General features: G+C 36.5%; 4 protein-coding genes across 5 annotated transcripts; 1 reads left to right on the forward strand and 3 right to left on the reverse strand.

Annotated features, from left to right (window-relative positions):
- The first annotated feature begins 225 nt into the window (after positions 1-225).
- On the forward strand, positions 226-5,963 carry LOC149725065 (translation initiation factor eIF2B subunit delta-like). The gene is made up of 11 exons (XM_089892664.1): positions 226-433; positions 531-617; positions 882-974; positions 1,440-1,585; positions 2,061-2,252; positions 2,807-2,909; positions 3,058-3,185; positions 3,948-4,125; positions 4,805-4,985; positions 5,276-5,367; positions 5,429-5,963. The coding sequence occupies exons 1-11, from the start codon at positions 311-313 to the stop codon at positions 5,549-5,551; spliced, it is 1,446 nt and encodes a 481-aa protein (XP_089748790.1). The 5' UTR covers positions 226-310; the 3' UTR covers positions 5,552-5,963.
- LOC149725066 (uncharacterized) lies at positions 3,355-7,677 on the reverse strand. Its single transcript, XM_089892686.1, has 2 exons — positions 7,193-7,677; positions 3,355-6,547 (listed from the first exon to the last, which is right to left on the reverse strand). Exons 1-2 carry the CDS (start codon positions 7,629-7,631, stop codon positions 6,297-6,299), a joined length of 690 nt encoding a protein of 229 aa, XP_089748812.1. The 5' UTR covers positions 7,632-7,677; the 3' UTR covers positions 3,355-6,296.
- Positions 7,678-8,487: 810 nt separating this feature from the next.
- On the reverse strand, positions 8,488-14,317 carry LOC149725067 (uncharacterized). The gene is made up of 2 exons (XM_089892644.1): positions 10,393-14,317; positions 8,488-9,476 (listed from the first exon to the last, which is right to left on the reverse strand). Exons 1-2 carry the CDS (start codon positions 13,637-13,639, stop codon positions 8,998-9,000), a joined length of 3,726 nt encoding a protein of 1,241 aa, XP_089748770.1. The 5' UTR covers positions 13,640-14,317; the 3' UTR covers positions 8,488-8,997.
- Positions 14,318-15,658: 1,341 nt separating this feature from the next.
- LOC149725068 (thioredoxin domain-containing protein-like) lies at positions 15,659-20,027 on the reverse strand. 2 transcript variants are annotated; one of them, XM_089892677.1, is made up of 8 exons: positions 19,833-20,027; positions 19,419-19,510; positions 18,927-19,032; positions 18,366-18,504; positions 17,944-18,114; positions 17,383-17,439; positions 16,791-16,916; positions 15,659-16,207 (listed from the first exon to the last, which is right to left on the reverse strand). In XM_089892677.1, the coding sequence occupies exons 1-8, from the start codon at positions 19,981-19,983 to the stop codon at positions 16,042-16,044; spliced, it is 1,008 nt and encodes a 335-aa protein (XP_089748803.1). In that variant the 5' UTR covers positions 19,984-20,027; the 3' UTR covers positions 15,659-16,041. The 2 variants fall into 2 exon arrangements, with proteins under 2 accessions (XP_089748803.1, XP_089748804.1); XM_089892678.1 differs by lacking the exon at positions 17,383-17,439 and having other exon boundaries at positions 19,833-20,025.
- Positions 20,028-20,271: the final 244 nt, after the last annotated feature.

The raw sequence follows: 20,271 nt of genomic DNA on the forward strand, positions 1-20,271 counted from the left end.
TACATGGAAGAGAATATTTTAAAAAGGATTTATTTTATGAAGTAAAAACGAGTGGTTTTGTATAATAGAATAAACTGTTCTGTCACAGTTACGTAAAAAATCATGTAACCAGAAAAAATGAAATATTAAGTGAGTGGAAAAGCTGAAAAACACCATTTGGCACGCAATATTACATATCGTGTATAGAAAGTTTATTAAAGCGAATATAAAATATCATAACGTTTTAGGGTATTCCCCGTTTTGCACAATGCGACATCATGGAGATTTAATTCGTGTTTGGTAGAATTTAGTTTTTAAACAGTTAACAACCATGGCCACTCCCGCTGCTGCTCCCGTTAGTATGAATAACGGTGATGCTGAAAATTTAACCAGTGAACAGAAAAAGCAGCTTAAAAAAGAACGACGTAAAGAGAAAAATGCGCAGAAAGAAAAGGTAAATAAATACAATTTATGAATGAATGAATGAATGAATGAATGAATGAACAAATGTATCGTATGAATAAAATCCTAAATCTTAAATTCCCTTGTAGCATAACATACCTTCGAAACCTGAAGGAGAGGAACCCAAACTAGAGAAGTCCAAAGCTGAGTTACGAGCAGAGAGGCGTGCTAAACAAGTAATAAATACGTTTGTTTATCTTTTATTAATTAATAAATTAGTTATAAATCTAACTATTTATTCAATTGTTTTTGGTATTGACATTCATTATAACACAGGTGTTCTGTTTCATACACCTCGTGCCTGCTTATATCAGTTACCATGCTTAACAATTTTTTTACTTTTTATGTTTGGTAGACAATTTAGGCAATCCATAAGAGACCACTGGGTTATTATAGTAATCATTACATTTACAATATTGCTGTCTGTTTTTTTTAAATAGGAAGCAGATAGAGCGGCAAAGGCATCAAAGAGGTCGGACCAAGTTGCTGCAAATACGAAGCAAAAAGGCCCAAGGGTACCAGCCAATATCCAGGTATTTATAGATAAACGTTCATAATGGAATTAATTGTGTGGCATACAATTTGAAAGTAGATTGTCTTGTACCTGGCTTAAGCCTAGAGGATATTAGTTCAAGGCTTAATGCTGCTATCATTGTTGGCGTATGTGTCCTTGGGCAAGACCCTTAACGGCCAAATTTTCGCTACCCCACCATGCGAGGATTAATCCGCTACATTAAAAAACCAACACCTAAAATAACGTTGTTTTTAATCTGTAATTAATTTAAATATAACTATTCTTTATTTATTTCTTTGATAACAGTAGCAAAGATTTAGAAAAATTCTTAACGAAAAAAAGGTTATAGCGACAAAACAACAATTGTTAAAACACGCTTACAGTTAAAAACATATTTACATTTAGTTCGAAAAAAATAAGCGTGGTTGCTACACCTAGTAGACTAACAAGTCATTTATATTTAATTTTTTTATTTTATTTAAAGGCTGATGATCCAAAAGTTCAAAAAAAAGCTGCAAAAAAGTTAGAGAAGCAGCAAGTACCCCAGAGAACTGAAGGCCAAAAAAAAGTTGCTTTATTCTCCCATTTACATCAGTATGAAAGAAGTCTTTCTATCACCAAAAATATTGGGTGGGTATTGCTTAATATGGTGTTTAAAAAAATTTCGCAATCTGGTTTTTGAAAATATTTTACATTACATCAAATTTATTTAAAAATATATTTTTAAATGTTATTTTGTATAATTGATCAAATGTAATTTTAAATTAAAACAATGATAAAAATACTAAAACTGTTTTTATTTTTATTGGGCTTGGTTTTGTCTTATGTTTCCGCACATTTTTGTTTCTTTTAGAAGACTAACTTGATAAAAATTATTAAATAAATATAATTTTTTGTCTGCTAGGTGTAGTGACCACGCTTATTTTCTTTCAACTAAATGTAAATATGTTTTTAACTGTAAGCATGTTTTAACAACTGTATTTTGTCGCTATATCCTGCTTTTTCGTTTAAAAAATATTCCTAATTCTTTGCTACCGAAATCCAAGAAACAAATACAGGTATTTTTATATGTATATATAGCTTATACGTTCAATTGTTAACACAGGTTTGGAAAAAATGCGATTCATCCAGCAATTATTCGGCTTGGTCTTCAGTATGCTGAAGGAACTGTTACTGGTTCCAACGCAAGATGTGCAGCACTCATGTCTGCTATTTGTAAACTAATATCAGATTATGAGACTCCACCACAAAAAGAACTTTCCAGACACTTGGAGTCAAAGTTAAAGCCAGCTATAAGGTAACTGACTAATGATAATAATAACTTTATTTGTACCCACAAAGTAACATACTCGTAAGCTTGCACAAGGTGTATAAAACAGAGCCCCTGTAGTATATCAACTGTCGTTTTCCTGCAATGCGAGGATAAAATAGGTTGCATTTATTTGTCTCTTCGATTACGGTAGCAAAGATTTTAAAATATTTTAAATGTTTATTGTGTTTAATTATTTTTAAAACGTGTTTAACTATTTTCAAGTTAAACTTTTAATAATAACAAAAGTGTGTGCAAAGACACAACCTGTTACTGCATGATGAATGTTGCCTGTTCTGGATTCTGTTGTATAAGGAAGAGGCCATAGGCTTGGATCATTTACGGCTTGGTTGACCCTTCTTGCAATGTACATACAACACATTTTACTTGTATTTTACTCCTATTTTTTACAATATATACATTTTACCTTTCCCCTATCACCTAGTTAAATAAACGACCGCTTTTTATGTGTTATGTTAACCAAAAATGACCTAAACAAGTTTTTACGTATTTATATTTATATTGTTCTGTTTTTTTTTCAGTTTTCTTGACCAGTGTCGACCACTGTCAGTTTCCATGGGAAGTGCAATCAAATATATCAAGTTACAAATAACCAATATTCCTACAGGGATGTCTGATTCAGAGGTAATATATATTTTAAGTATTTTAAAAAGTAAAATTTTCTTCTTTTGTTTTAAACTTTTTCTATGTAAAATTATGTTTTGAGCTATATAATCACTGTATTGATTTTATATTTAAATGTTTTTAATTTTGTTGTAATGATTTTTTCCAGGCCAAGTTAAGGCTAATTAAGAGCTTAAGGGAATTCGTGCACGTTAATATCGTTCTTGCTGGCGAAGCTATTTCAGGATATGCTTGCACTAAAATCACAGATGGAGATGTGGTCATGGTGTTTGGAAGGTAATATTATGATGCTACTAATTAGCTATAATGTTCTGGTCTTGGTCTCTGTAATGAATGAATGTAACTTACTTTATCCTCGCGTGGCCGGAAAACCACAGTCGTCATTACACGGGTTTAACACCTCGTGCCAGCTTACGAGTTACCATGTATGTTACTTTGTGGGTAATTATTTTTTTTGAATTTTTTCTCTTTTTTATGTATTTCTGATAATTTAGACAACCCATTAGTAACCACTGGGTTGGAGCAATTGCCGTTAAGTGTCTTGCCCAAGGACACATACGCCCACAATGGTAGCAGCATCGAGCCTTGAACCCATTACCTCTGGGTTACAAGCAAGCGCGCTAACCACTATACCACGGCGCCGGACGCCTTGGGTGTATCTCCTCAGTATAAATTTCATACTGTCCAAAAATAGGCACTTATTCCAAGCAGACATACATAGCAATAAAGCTTAATATATATATATTTGATTACGAATTTTTACCCTCTGTTATTTGGTAGCCTATTTTCCCTAAAACAAGACACATAGTTTAACAACTGCTTCAACCCAGTAGTCACTTATGGGTTGTCCAAATTATCAGCCATACATAAAATTAAAAAATCCCAAAAAAATAATCACCCACAAAATAACATACATGGTACTTTTAAGCTGAGACCAGGTGTATAGATAAACACCTGTGTTAACGACTGTCATTTTCCGGCCACACAAGGGTAAAGTAAGTTACATTCTAGCTCAATTTTTAACACAACCTGTTATAGTTCATCTCTGATTACAAAAGTCTTATGTGACGCACACAATGCTGGTATTCAGTTCAGTGTGATAGTGGTTGATGGTAGGCCCAAGTTATCTGGTAGAGGCACCCTGCGTAAATTATGTCGCGTTGGAATAAAATGTTCTTACGTCTTGGTATCAGCAGCTTCTTATATTATGCCTGAGGTAAAATTTGTCTTATTAAAATTAAAATGCATGAAATGTATTTATACTATTAGGCTATAGGTGGGGTACGTGGCAGAATGCTAACCTAGAGGTAATGGGGTAAAGGTGAGTTGCTGCTACTATTGTGAGCGTATGTGTCGTTGGGCAAGACACTTAACGGCACTTGCTTCAACCCAGTGGTCACTAATGGTTTGTCTAAATTGTCAGCCATACAGTGTATACATAAAAATTAATGACCCACAATGGCACAAATTAACATATGTGGTAACTGGTAAGCTAGCACAAGTTAAAGAAACTGAACATCCATGTTATAATGACTGTCGTTTTCTGGCCATGGGAGGATAAAGCAAGTTACGTTCATTTATTTATTCATTTATGTACTTACGTTGTATGCATAACAATATAAACCTTTAAATAAAAGAAGTATTTAATAAAAATCATCAGATTAAATAAATGAATAAATGAATGTAGCTTAATTTATCCTTGCGTGGCTAGAACACATGGTCGTTATAACAAGGGTGTTCATAGACCTTGTGCTGGCTTATTAGTTACCAATTACCATGTATGTTACTTTGTCGGTGACTATTTTTAGAGAGCAATTTTTTATGTAAGGCTGATAATTCGGACAGCCTATTAGTGATTTTCTTTAATAAAACATCTTGGTATTCCCTAATTACAGGTAACTAAAGTATTTCTTGGGGCTCATGGTCTTCTATCCAATGGTTATGTCATGGGATCTGTAGGGACATCTATGGTGGCAATGGCAGCAAAAATACGAGGTGTTCCAGTTATAGTGTGTTGTGAGGCTTACAAGTTTTGTGAGCGTGTACAAACTGATTCATTTGTAAATAATGAAATAGGTAAGTATAGTGTGAGTTTTGGGTAAGCTTTAATACCAATGCTGGCGCAACTGGTGAGCGCGCCTGCCTTTTACTCAGACGTAATTGGTTTAAGGTATGCCGTTGATGCCATTGTGGGCATATGTGTCCTTGGGCAAGACACTTAACTGCAATTGCACATAAAAAAACTCCACTAAAAAATAATTTACGAAGTAACATACTTGGTAACTGGTAAGCTGGCACGAGGTGTTTGATCACCCAGGTTTAATAACTGTATAAATTAATTTGTTTGGATGAATATTCTATTACAGGAGACCCACGTGATTTGCTTGTACAAAACAAAAGCGAGCTGACGTCACCACTTCTTACGAATGCAGCATGGGAAGAGACAGATTCATTAAAAGTAATTTCACTTCACGTTTTAAACAATTTACCATTTCCACATATAACTTTTCTTTAAATAGGTACTTCACCTGACTTATGACGTCACGCCACCGGATTTTGTTGCCATGGTGGTCACGGAGTTGGGGAAAATACCTTGCACGTCAGTTCCAGTTGTACTCCGTGTTCGTAGCTTGGAAACGTAACGTTTAAATCTGGTCCCTGCTTCTAACTGTGTTATCAAAGAAAAACGCGTCTTCTTACAGCGACAGTGTAACATGTAACGTTCGAATGTGGTCTCTGCTTCTAACTGTGTTATAAAAAAAACGCGTCCCCTTACGCTTACAGCGACAGTGTAAACCGTGAAGTGCAGCCGTCGTTTTGCTGCACTGTGTATGCTCAGAGCGCTCTAGTTTATGGAAGTATTTTCTTTGTGTGGATAGAAATTCTTTCTTCTTGTAAAGAGTCGAATGGTGCAAGGTTGCAGACGTTCCCAGCACTTGATATAAGTGGAATATTTTGATCATTTTTTGTGGCAGTTCATATTGGTTTTAACGGAAAAGCATTTTTAATATGAGGTTTAGTACGGTGGGTTGAAAAAATACACCTTTAAACGTGTTTGAATGTATTTTTAAAAAACTGCGGATTCAGAAAAACTGACAAAAGCATTGAAACCTGAATCGTATTTGACAATTAATTTCGAAGTATATTACTGTGGGGTGAAATGGTAAATAACATTCTGATTGTGTTTTACACAATGAAAACGGTCTATGTACTACCAAATGGGACGGAAAAATAGAATAGAAAGGTGTCCCATCCTACAATGTTGTGTGTTTAACGATATAAGCGATATTTAAAAAGCAGCGCTTTGTGCACAAAATTGGTGTAGCCAGCGCTTATGCTTTTACCACCAATGTTAGCGCTGTGGTTTGGACGTCAAATTGCAGAAGCTCAAGCAACGTGAGGATCAAGCGGTGCATATTTGTAGCTCTTATAAGGAACCTTGTCCAGCACAGCAGACGGGCAACCTATCCAGCCTTTGTAATAAACGAACATAAGAAACATCGCCAACAAAATGAACATTAATAGAACTAACATAAGCCCGGTATTATTATTAGCAGCCTCCACTATCACATTAATCTTGAGTTTGTCTTCTCTTAAGTTCGTCTTGTTGATAGAAACCACGCCAGAAGTTTTGTTTTCTAAAAAAACACAGTTAAAAGTATTTTTAAAACAACTTTTATCGGGTTCTTTGAACGGATGTAAGTTATTAATCTTCGCGTGGCGGGGCAAACACGACAGTCGTAATAACACGGATGTCATGTTTCCCATATAATTTACTTATGGGAACTAAATGCATAAATATATTTTGCTTTTGTTAAAAAAATGAAAATATAAATGTCAACTGGGCTTGAGCAACTACCGTTAATTATCTTTTGGTGGTGGTTACTATAACAGCTACACACCTGTGTTATCTAAATTACTTTTAAATAACTAAAGTTAAGGAGTTTCAAATCCAACCCTACCAAGGAAATGCATGCTAAATAAAGTTCTTGTTAAACCATCCCAAAGACTAAAACCTATACCAGTTGTTTGACAAGACATATACTGGTAGGGTGGGGGAGATGGTACACCTTTTCATTCTGTTTTCTCGTCCTATTTGGCAGTAACAAGGAACAAATAATTATAAAACCGTATGGCCACGACTTCCATACCGTTGGTAATTGTTAAAGACCGTTTTTTTTTGTGAAAACATGATTAGGACATTTGGATATTATATGCTAAAGGTGTCCCGTCTTCCTACACCCTATATACTACATTAATATAAAGTAACTTGAAATCCTCACCAATGTCCTCTGTTAACAAATCCAAAGTCTTCTTGTCCACTGTTGTATTTCCAAGTATCTCTGCTAACTCAGTGTCCAAGACGTTTGGAGAATTTACTGGACCTGACCATGATTCCTTTTTATTTTGAACGCAGCCGATTCTTTCTCTGCCTTCAGTTTGGTTGCTAGTACTAACTTCAATAGTACCATTTCTTCCTCGGTGGCAGTCGGTGCGGTTTGGAGTTATGTCTATATAATCACCGCTAGCTATGTCATTAAAGTCCCCTGAGCCACTGAGTTCTTCTTCGTCAAAACCATTTTCATCTCCGTCATTTCCGAGCATTTTACCCGCTATTTTGTGTAAAATATCATCGGTGTGATTCTCTGGAAATTCATCAGCTTCAACCGACATGCAAATGTCAACGACACATATTAAAAGCGTAAAGATCGCTAACCTCATTTCGTCTGCAACATACCTTAAAACTGTTATGTCAAATTTCAAGATATAGTAGGGTGGGGAAAGATCTCTTTCTTTCTATTTTCTCGCCGCATTTGGTAGTAAACAAAGAACATTAAAGAATTGTAAAACCATATCCTGACGACTTTCATAGACCGTTGTTAATTATTTAAAATATGATTAGGATATTTGGATATTATATGTGCCCAATATGTCCCATCCTACCGCACAGTACACATACATCTGAATAGAGATTCATGGTAACCTTTTACTAAATACAAAGTCATTTAAATACGGAATTAGTCATGTTATAGAATACCATTTAACCTTAACTGATTATAGAATACCTTTAATTGGTTTAGGGTCTACTGTACTAAGCTAGCTATTCGTAGTTCTAAAATAGCATATCGTCATCGTAAAAACATTTCGCGTACTAATAGCTATGGTTTAAGTTACCTTTGTACACATAACTCTCTCGCAGCTATACAATGTTTCTTTAGTCCATCTACATTTCCAACTGTCGATTTTACATATAAAATACACTTGTTTAACAATGAAAAACTATACAGATAAAATTATATCAGCCTTTTCTTACATGCGTTACGTTAAAAACGGTTTCACAATTCCAAACTTTTTGTTCAACTGAGTTCATAACGTATTTGGTCGCCGTCTCAGCGCTAACTTTCTACATGAAACTGTTCCGCTTTGTTTGGCACGAGTACCTGACGTGAAATGTCTGGGCAAACTTCTTTCTTGCCCCAGGCCCGCTCCTGTACAAACCAAAGTCGTAAAAACGAGTCCTAAACAGCGCGCGTTGATTGGTAATGTACGGAAACAGCAAATACGACCATGCGTTACGCCCTTTAAAATAAGCCGTTTTATTAAACAGAAATGATAGGTAACGCTAAATCACTGCCGTTATATTTACGCGAGATCCCACACATAATAATAGTGAAATATAAACCAAAAATAAAGTACCTATACTGAAACAAGCCCAAAAATGAAAACGCTACCAAATAACTTGCAACATTGCATGAGGGATATAGCAGTAAACACTCTACTGAGAAAATATATTAACAGAATAATCTTCTGGCTAACGCATAATAGCACCGTGTGTAAGATCTACACTTGAAAGCGCCTACCATAATGATAATATGTAACTATATAGTAGAATGGGGGAAGTTGGGACACATTTTAACTCTATTTTCTCGTCCCATGTGGTACTAAACAAAGAACATTCAAAGATTTATAAAACTATATGCTCAAGACTCTCATAGACCGTTGTTGATTGTTCAAAACAGGATCAGGATATTCTGATATTATGCGCCAAAGTTGTCCCATCTCCCCCCATCCTACTATATGTAAAAAACTATGCGCTTTTACTATTCGTATGCAACAGTGTGTAACCGTCGTTAAATCCCATTCGCCTTGAATAAGGAGATCTTCGAACCAGAGCAACAAGAGAACGAGAACACCAGATCCAACCACCGCAGTACAAAAATAAAATCAACCCTATGATAACTAACATGGTCATACTAGGCCATACAGTAATAGATGGCTGATCGTCAGATATTGGTTCCTCTATGTTAAACTTTGACTCGATGGGTTGGCCATTTACTGTTTCGTACTGGCTGTCCAAAAAGGGATGTTCTCTGCCCCGCCCCAATTCTTCATTGCGCGATAAAGTTTCTGGATTGTAGTTTTTTTGGTATGGGTCATCGTCGTTGTTGCTTTCGTCTTCTTCATTTTGTTCTTGGTTATCATTATCTTCAAATGGTGAGTCAGGAAAACTTTTTTCATCGTCTTCGTATTCGTTCGGATCACCTACATCGTCTGCGTCGTCTGCATCTGTAAATTTAGTTACAACTTTTATTAAGGTTTTAAATAGCGTACGTATGTCCTTGGGCAAGACACTCAACGTCATTTTCTCCAACCAAGTGGTCACTAATGGGTTGTCCAAATTATCAGCCATAAATAAAAAAAATAAAAATAAAAATTACTCACAAAGTAACATAGGTTACATGGTAACTGGTAAGCTGACACGAGGTGTTTAGACACGCGTGTGATAACGACTGTCGTTCTCCAGCCACGCGAGGATAAAGTAAGTTATATTCAAATAAAGTGCTTCGAAGAACGGAACGGACAAAAGTCAGGCCCAACAAGTTGTATTAGATATATATGGTAGGGTAAGGAACGACTGGACACCTTTAGCACATAATACTCAACAATCCTGATCGTGTTTTAAACAACTAACAACAATCTATAGGAGTAGTGAGGATACAGGTATATTTCTTTGAATGTTCTTTGTTTACTGCGAAATGTGACGAGAAAATGGAACAAAAAGTTACCTGAACCTATGACATGTTGCGTATACACAAAAGCTTTATACAATTTGTAGTTACTGTAGTTCAACATTAAGTGGTTTAGCCAGACTGCCGAAATCAATATGCTTTGTTTGTTCTTGTACTTGTGTTCGGCCATACATATTTAATCTGGCATGAGATGTATGTTTACGACGTGGCCGATTGAAAATAAGGTTTAACTTAGGCTTATATGAACTTAATATTGATCAAGTAAGATTTCCGCAAGATATAGTAATGTAAGCTGTGAGAGTCGTATGGATACAGTTATATAACTCTGTAAATAACTTTGTTTATTAACAAATAGAATAAAAAAAAGAATGAAAATATGGGAAATATACCCCTATAACCACAATATATTTGACTAATTTTAGAAACGTATTTTACTATTTATATATTCTCACCTTCTTCTACAAAGTTGTCACCCTCTTCTTGATGTTCATCCGACTCTTCACTTTCGTATTCATCTTCTTTCTCATCTTCAACGTTCATATCCTCATCTTCACTTTTGTCTTCTGAAACGTCGAATGTTTCAGCATCTGTATCAGCCATGTTATCAGCATCCAGAGGTTGCTCATCATTGTCAGTTTCGTCGTCCTCCTCTTCAGTTACAACCTCATTTTCACTGACGTCATCAGCGTCATAATGACCATCTGTGACATCACTATGAGCGTCCGAATCATAGGTTTCACTTTCATTCGTTTCTGAATCTTCATCAGTTTGTTTATTGCCCTCTTCTACAGCGGTGTCATACGTAATATCCTCCGCGACTTCATCTTCTACCATGTCTTCAGTCATAGCCTCATTAGATTCATCTTCGTTAGCTGTGTCGTCATCAGAATCAGTTGTCTCGTCGGTGTTGTCTTCTTGTGTTGCGTCATCAGTCGTGACGTCATCAGCAACGGTATTGTCTTCTTCCATTGCTGCATCGTTCGTGTCGTCACCAGCATCGGTTGCGTTATCGATATTGTCTTCTGGTGTTGCGTCATCATTCGTGACGTCATCAGCAGCGGTATTGTCTTCTTCCAATGCTGCATCGTTCGTGTCGTCATCAGCATCGGTTGCGTCATCGATATTGTCTTCTGGTGTTGCGTCATCAGTCGTGACGTCATCAGCAACGGTGTTGTCTTCTTCAATTGCTGCATCAGTCGTGTCGTCGGCAGCATCGGTTGCGTCACCGATGTTGTCTTTTGATGTTGCGTCATTAGTCGTGACGCCATCAGCAACGGTGTTGTCTTTTTCCATTACTTCATCAGCCGTGGCGTCATCAGTGTTGTGTTCTGATGTTGCGTCATCAGTCGTGTCGTCACCACCATTAGTTGCGTCATCAGTGTTGTGATCTGATGTTGCGTCATCGGTCGTGTCGTCACCACCATCAGTTGCGTCATCAGTGTTGTGTTGTGGTGTTGCGTCTTCGTCTTCGGTCGTGACGTTATCTGTTGCGTCATCAGGTTCATTTTCGTTACCCGTGTCGTCATCAGAATCCCTTGCGTCGCCTTCTCTCCCTTCTGCATTGGTCGTGACGTCATCTGTTGCGTCACCAGTATCGGTTATGTTACCCCTGACGTCAAGTGTGTTATCTTTTTTATCCGTGTCGTCATCAGCTTCCCTACCTGTATTTTCTTCTGTTGTTGTATTTTTTGTGACATTATCAGTTTCGTCATTGTTTTCCGTGACATTATCAGTTTCGTCATTATTTTCCGTGACATCATCAGTTTCGTCATTGCTTTCCGTGACTTCATCAGTTTCGTCATTGTTTTCCGTGACATCATCAGTTTTGTCATTGTTTTCCGTGACTTCATCAGTTTCGTCATTGTTTTCCGTGACATCATCAGTTTCGTCATTATTTTCCGTGACATCATCAGTTTCGTCATTATTTTCCGTGACATCATCAGTTTCGTCATTGTTTTCCGTGACAACATCAGTTTCGTCATTATTTTCCATGGCGTCATCAGTTCCGTCACTGTTTTCAGTGACATCATCAGTTCCGTCATTGTTTTCCGTGACAACATCAGTTTCGTCATTATTTTCCATGGCGTCATCAGTTCCGCCATTGTTTTCAGTGACATCATCAGTTTCGTCATTGTTTTCCGTGACATTATCAGTTTCGTCATTGTTTTCCGTGACATCATCAGTTTCGTCATTGTTTTCCGTGACAACATCAGTTTCGTCATTATTTTCCATGGTGTCATCAGTTACGTCATTGTTTTCAGTGACATCATCAGTTTCGTCATTGCTTTCCGTGACATCATCAGTTTCGTCATTGTTTTCCGTGACAACATCAGTTTCGTCATTATTTTCCGTGACATCATTAGTTTCATCATTGTTTTCCGTGACATCACCAGTTTCGTCATTGCTTTCCGTGACATCATCAGTTTCGTCATTATTTTCCGTGACATCATCAGTTTCGTCATTGTTTTCCGTGACATCCTCAGTTTCGTAACTATTTTCCGTGACATCATCGGTTCCGTCATTGTTTTCAGTGACATCATCAGTTTCGTCATTATTTTCCGTGACATCATCAGTTTCGTCATTATTTTCCGTGACATCATTAGTTTCGTCATTGTTTTCGGTGACATCATCAGTTTCATCATTGTTTTCCGTGACGTCATCATTTTTAGTATCCGCGTCGTCTACATTCACATCCGTATCCACGCTTTTTTCCTCTACACTATCAGCATCCTCATCGTGATCGTTATTTATCGTTACATCATCGTTAGCATCAGGCGTAGCAACACGTTGGTCTTGCTGTTGAAACTCGGGAGCGTCGAAACCATTTTGCGGCGAGTTGTTCATATCAGGTAGTTTTCTCGAACGAGCGTTTTCTGAATCTTTCAACAAACCGGCTCGATTTAAAGGCAATTTACCCGGGGTATTTAATTCTCCAACAGAATCTTCGCCTTTTTTAACCTTGTACATAGAAAGGTCTGGCAGCGGAATGTTTAACTTGTTGTTGAAAACGCCCGCGTTCTGAACACCAACATTGTTTTGATCTTCTACTGGATCTTGACCATGTTGATCCGTGTTTTCTTCCGGATCCTGATCCGTTCCATCGTGCGAATCTGGCTCTATATTATTTTGCCCATCTTCATCTTCGCGCTCTTCTGAATCTGGATCTCTACTTTCATCTGAGTCCGAATACGGGTCATCATCCTCTGCCTCTTCTTCCGAATCTGTATCTTCCTGCTCACCAGCATCTGCATCAACTATTGAAGATCTATCAGAATCATCTGCCAACAAATCGTCCCTCGCTTCTTCATCATCTTCCTCTCCTTCATTGGTTTCTTCCTCATCTTCATATGGCTCGTCACCCTCAGCATTATCATCATCCACATCCTCACGTGGGTTCCCTACATCCTCTTCATCTTCGTTTGATCTTCCTACATCAAAGTCATCTTTCGCGCCTTCAGGTTGAAAAAACTGCGGGAATTGACCTCGAGTTTCATCTTTATAAGTGTCTTCTATATTTCCAGGTCTAAGACCATTGATGCTTCCCTGCGGTGAAAACTGAGCAGGGCGGTTTCTAGCGTTGTCATTATGTTGCCCGAACCCCCCAAACGTATCCGAGGGTAATTTGTTACTATTCAATGGCAGAGAGTAACTAAGTTGGACAAGTAAAAGTAACAGCAATGTTACCTTAACGGTAAACATTTTAAACTTCTATACTAGCCGTCTGTAAGTAAATATTCAAAACATGATTGCGCTAAATCTATTTACTGGGTAGTGAATTATTTACGAGCTATGTTAGGTAAGGCTACATGGTGGCGTTGCTATAATACACGAAATAGCGTAGCTACTTACAGTGTCGTGAGAGTAACAATATCACTCGTAGAAACTTTCTAATAAAAACATCCGGTTTTAAATCCCATGAAACTGGCATTGTAAGGACTCAAAAAAACCTTCGTCTAGAACTGCTACAGTTAATAGGCCTGCATCAAAATCGTCTTTGTGGCTACTGTCTACTGGTAACTAATATCTTGCCTTGCGCTGAAAGCTTTTGTGGTTCTGCTTTATTTGACATGGGCGTACAATATGACGCAATGACGTACAAAGGCTGACAACCTTACACAATAGTGCGAAACTAGAGCACCGCCAAATCGCCGACAGCAAATAGACCAACGTTCGTGGTAGCCAAACCAGATTGAAACGGCAGCGAAAGTTGGTTGTTATCAACGCTCAGACTATCGACTATGTAACACGATAAAGTGCAGGCTTACATTTGTCAACAATGTCAACAGTACTTGAAAGTAAAAATCACTTTCCTACACTTCTATCTAAATCGTCTAACTACACAAGCGACCAGAATTGAACTAGGAATAAGTATGCTAACGCATAACACAACTTTCCAATCCTTTTCACACAAAGTGCTTCGACCACTTTTATTTCAGGCCTCGTTCTGTTTGAGCGCTCATACAATAGCATTGTGGTACAGACGTGAACCACTAAACCGTATCGAACGTTCTGTTCAGAATAGACGTGTGTCGAGTTTCCTTTAATTTCTCTGTCTTCTCGCAGGCGTCGGACAATCGTGGATTCGTATCTCAACTGTATCCCTTCGGGCAATTAAACAAAATTGAACTGCAATGGTGACTAACCTGCATTGCTTGAATTGAAATTCTCCCCATCAAAGCTTAAACTCTATGTACAAAGTAAGCGTGATCAAATCACATCTTACACTTACAATATCGATTTTAAACCTTGCCTTGGAGAATATATCCAGACAGAGTAAACAGCTGCTACCCAAGGGCTTAACATTTACTTTCTTTCGTTTATTTAGGCTTTTGCTGCCAGGGAGATATATCCTTTTGCTGTCAAACACATAATAAACACAATAAAAGCTATTTCGGCAATGTACCCTGTCATTTTGGAACTAACGTTTTAAAAGTCCTTTCAGTTGCATACATACTGGGTTAAAGTTCTTAGGTTATTTCTGTATTACAAGATCGCTCAGTTAGTTTAATATTGGGAGTATACACCTCTGGATAGAGGTGCATAGCTCACATCTAAAGGGCTTTGAACCCGGGCTTCTGCGGTCACAGACATCGTTGGGTGTCGCGTCCTCGATTTCAAGGTCTTTCAATTCGTACCTCCATAATAGAGATTGCCCTGCTGTGTGTTAACAAGCCTTTATCATATATCCAAGTTTAACTGCAAAGTCATCTCGTTAACACTAAGATGTTACGTCATACTTGTTGTGACGTCAAACCTTGTGACGTAGTAAAGGATTACGGCCACTGACATAAAAAACAAACTGTAATACTGTATTGAGCTATTGAGAAACTTCCCAACCAGAGTGAGAAAGAGGACATCCGTGTTACGACCACACAACTGTGCTAGTGGATTCTTGTATAAGAAATAGTAGGGTGGGGGAAATGGGACACCCATTTTCATTCTATTTTATTTAATCATTTGGTAGTAAACTAAGACCAGCATTTAAAAAATTATAAAACCTCACGACTCTCGTTGTTAATTGTTTAAAACACGATCAGGACATTTGGATATTATGTGCTAAGTTTGTCCCATATTCCCCACCTTACTATATATAGCCATAGATATAAACTCGATATGAAGATTTAAAAGCAATGGTATACTTTTTGTGGCTGTTTATGGTAAACCTGTCGTAAAAAACAGCTACCCTTTACTGCATAGGCCTATACCACACAATTAAAACACTGTTAAAAAAACTTTATTTTTCGACGCTTTAAAGAAATAGAAATAACACAGCTTTACTTATTTACTTTACTTTTATTGCACTTTGTGCATTCTATGATTATACACAAACACTACCTCAGCAACTACAATACAGATGATCGCCATTCCAAGCGCCAATAAACTTCACATTTAAACTTTTCCGCATATCGGCTTAATTTCGTTTATAATATTTTTAGAAAAATACTCCGAACAGAATTTGCTACGATTTGTCGTTGAGCAACCAATATAAGAATAACTATTTTCAAAATGGCAAGGAAAAAGATGCACCTCAAACAGAAGGGAAACGACGCAAAACGTAAATTTTGCCCTTTGTAAATACACCCCACAAAACAAAAAAAGTTTTACAATAGCTTTCGTTTCTGGTATCGCTTCAAAATAAATATAACAGCACACACTACAAAGACGAGACCGCACGCTACACCACTCATAAAAGCAAGTTCACTTGTGCTTGCGTGGTCTTTAAATAAGCCGTGAAGCTGGTCTATCATTCCTTCCAATTTCTCACTTCTGTAGATATAAAATCAACTTAAACATAATTGCTACTGTTATACATAAGGCTATTACATGCGGTTCAACTTGATGATAATTACTAGTAAGCCAATATAACTGGAGGCGTTCGAAAGAATATATAACGTGAATACACAGACGCTACATTGTTAGAAACATTAGTTAAACGATTTGGGTGAGTTCCTTAAGGACACACGCCAACAATGGTGGTAGTATCTGGCTTGGAATCTGGTATTGTATGGTTTAAATAAATGAATGTAACTTGCTTTATCCTAGCATGAACGATAAACAAAAGTCGTTATAATACGGTTGAATGAATGAATGTAACTTGCTTTATCCTTGCATGAACGGTAAACAACAGTCGTTATAATACGGTTGAATGAATGAATGAATGTAACTTAATTATCCTCACGTGGCCAGAAATCTGGCAGTCGTTAAACACAAATGTTCTGTTTCATATAACCCGTTGCCCGTTGCATTTTAACAACTGTTGTTTAGTGTTTATTTTCTTCCCTTCTTGTTTTTAATTATTTGATATTCGCTACTGTATTCATAGAAAATATGCAATGTTATGTAAACTTACGATTTATCTAACGGCGGGGGTACAGTCAGTGGTTCCTGTTTAGTGTATCCCTCTAACATAAAGTTAACAAGAGATGTGGATGACAGATCCTCACTCTTGTAATGATAAAGATCTGTTCGGTGGAAACTGAAACATATTGTGATAAGTACATATATACACGCAATGGTTGTACTACATCATGCACTAACTTATCTATGAATGCATTGGCATGGGAGATTCATTGGTATATAGTAGGGTGGGGGAAGATAGGACACCTTTTCATTACAGTTTCTCTTCCGATTTGGTGGTAAACAAAGAACATTCAAAGAATTATAAAACTGTATCCTCACGACTTGAATAAACCGTTGTTAATTGTTTAAAACACAATCAGGATATTTAGATATTATGTGCTAAAGTGTTTTGTATTTCCCCATTCTACTATAACAATATATTCCAATGAATCATGCAAGATGCAATGTAATGTTAAATTTAATGTTGTTTCTACATAGCTGACTTGTACAGTTTTTAATATTAGCATACTACTATGCAATAGTTGCACTGCAGTGTGGTTTATTCACAACAGAATTTGCAGCTTGCATCTAAACTTTGGTACCTGTATGATAACAAGTTACCACGTGCATGTTTCATTGGCACCTCTGTCTTTTTGATGCTAAATCAATGAGAAACAAAAATAATCAAACTGTATAACACAGATATATTTCTGAATGTCTGTCTGAATATCACCCACAGAGACAAAGTCACATATGTGGTAATTCATAAACGGTCACAGATTGTGTTTTTGCTATTGTTGTTATTGGCCGTAAGCCAACATCTCCTATTGTGTCGTGCATCATTGTGTCGCAATGACAGAAAACATGGAATTTTTTTCTGAGAGCATCATTAATGTGTGACTTTGGTGCAAAACGTAAAATATAAAAAAGCTTGTTAAAGCACAGCAGGGCGATCTATATAGGCACAAAATGAGAGGCGTGTAATTTAAGTACAAGACAGCAGGTACAAGGTGTAAAATACAACACCCGTGGGCCGTGCCATAACAACTGACATTGCCCAACCACATAAGGATAAACAAGTTACATAATTTCATTCTATACCACACTTATTTCATTGATTATAAAATAGCTAGATAACAACAGAAATCAAAACGAATACTTACAACAGAATTTTAACACAGTGGCCAACTGGATTCATCCCAAATCTGTACACAGTGCTGGAGTTTGAACTCGTATCAAATATTGCAACATTTTTCCTTCTTCTTAACCTAACTGCTGCTGTCCCAATGTCTGGAAGGTTTGGCTTCATGCAGTCAGGTCTCTTCCCATCTGCACTGTAATAATGTGTTTATAATAGTACAATATTTGTATATATGTGGTTACTATGCAGTTCCAGCATATACCACTTTACATACACTTCTTCAATACCATATTTGAAATAAGTAAAGTTATTTTATAATGTATAATATGGGGCATGGGTGGGGTATGACAGTGAGCGTGGTCAATACACCTAGCAGACAACAAGCAATTTATGTTAAATTATTATTAAGTTAGTTTTCTAATAGAAACAAAAGTGTCAACTTACAACATGACAAGCCAGTCACCAGTTGTAGCACCTGTGGAAGATTGAGTTAAATGCTCAAATGTTTCTTCTGTTAATTCAGGTATAGGAGTTTGTTTTGCTTCTTCAATCCAATCCACAATGCTATCAGGTCCATAATCATCTATTGTAATATTAAAGTTTTCTGTCAGTTACGAATAAATTTAACTTGCTTTATACTCGAGTGGCCAAAAAACAACAGTCAAAAAAAACTTAATTTAATTGTATAACACAACCCAAAAAACAAAAAAACTTAATTTAATTGTATAACACAACCCAAAAAACAACAAAACTTAATTTAATTGTATAATCGAAAAACTTAATTTAATTGTACAACACAAACTTATATTCTTGAATTTCTATCCGAATATTACCCATCAAGTTACATTCAGGGTAACTCGAAAGCAGGCACAAGGTGTATGAACCATGTGTTGTAATTACTGGGAATGAGGATAAAATAAGTATTCATGGACCACTAATTTAAGTAAAGGAAACTAAAAATAGTATCAAAAATTACTTGTTATATTCAGAATATATTATTAATACCTGGTTTATCGTATTTAAAAGGAGTGTTTCCAATAAAAAGTAACAACTGTGGAAAGTTGTTGACACCATACTCTGGGAACTTAACTGCAAGCTTGTAACTTTTGACCTGGAAGTGAAGAAAATATGTTAGGGACAATACGTTAATGGCGATATGTTAGGGTTTGGTGGTCAGGCATTAGTGGTTAGCATACAAGTATTTACAATTTTCACTACTTTTTGCATTTGTTTTTCCTTTATTGTATCATTATTTTATTTATATATATACAAAAAGTACTTTTTTAGTATATAGTAAGGTGGGAAAAACGGGACACCTTTAGCAGATACTATGTAAATATTCTGATAGTGTTTTAAACAATCAACAACTGTCTATGAGCATCGTGAGGAAACGGTTTCATAATTATCTGAATATTCCTTGTTTACTACCAAATGGGACGAGAAAATAGAATAAAAAAATGTCCCATCTTTTCCACCCCTACTATATGTACAACTCACATTTCCATCTTCAAGTTTATCTAAGTATTCAACAGCTTCATGAAAACTTGGCATTTTCTCTTTACATTCAGGACATTGGTCAAATGAAGTGTCTGAAATATTGAATTCATATTAAATTAAAACCATACTTCAGTAAGGTAGCTGAAATCGGGCTCCATTTCTATAATATTGTATTATATAGTAGGGTGGGAGAAGATGGGACACCTTTAGCACATAATATCCAAATATCCTGTGTTTTAAACAATTAACAATGGTCTATAAGAGTCGTGAGGATATAGTTTTATAAATCTTTGAATGTTTCTTGTTTACCATTAAATGGGATAAAAAAATAGAGTCAAAAGATGTCCCATCTTTCCCCACTCCACTGTATGTCCACACAATATCTCTTAGCAATCCGCATTTTTGGTAACTTACAAAAATAAACAAGTATTTCTTCATCTCCAGCTGCAATGCTTTTAAGTAGTTGAGCTTTAGTTGTGTGAGGAACTGCATTTGGGTCAAATTCACCATTAACTTGAAGAAAGCAATGTATCACAAAGAAAATACACACTAAACTACGGGTCATGGTTATTTCCTGTGGTTATCTGAAAATTACCAAATTTTGACAAACTTTGATCTATAATTTTGTAACTCAAGTTTATAGAGTTTACTACTGATGTACACCTTTGATTGTTGGCACGTATACCTTTGATTGATAGTGAAGAATCCTCTGGCATGTTTCAGATTAGGCTAATGGGAAGTGTTAGAAGTTAGTACTTTATACATGTTAGTGTTTATACGGGTTAGTGTTTAATAGTTAGAGGTTATTGGTTAGCAGATAACGCAGGAGGGATTCTTTACTAGCACATAATTG

The sequence above is a fragment of the Ciona robusta genome, chromosome 14 (assembly GCF_009617815.1).
Source record: "Ciona robusta chromosome 14, ASM961781v2".
In the NCBI taxonomy this organism is placed as follows: Eukaryota; Metazoa; Chordata; class Ascidiacea; order Phlebobranchia; family Cionidae; genus Ciona; species Ciona robusta.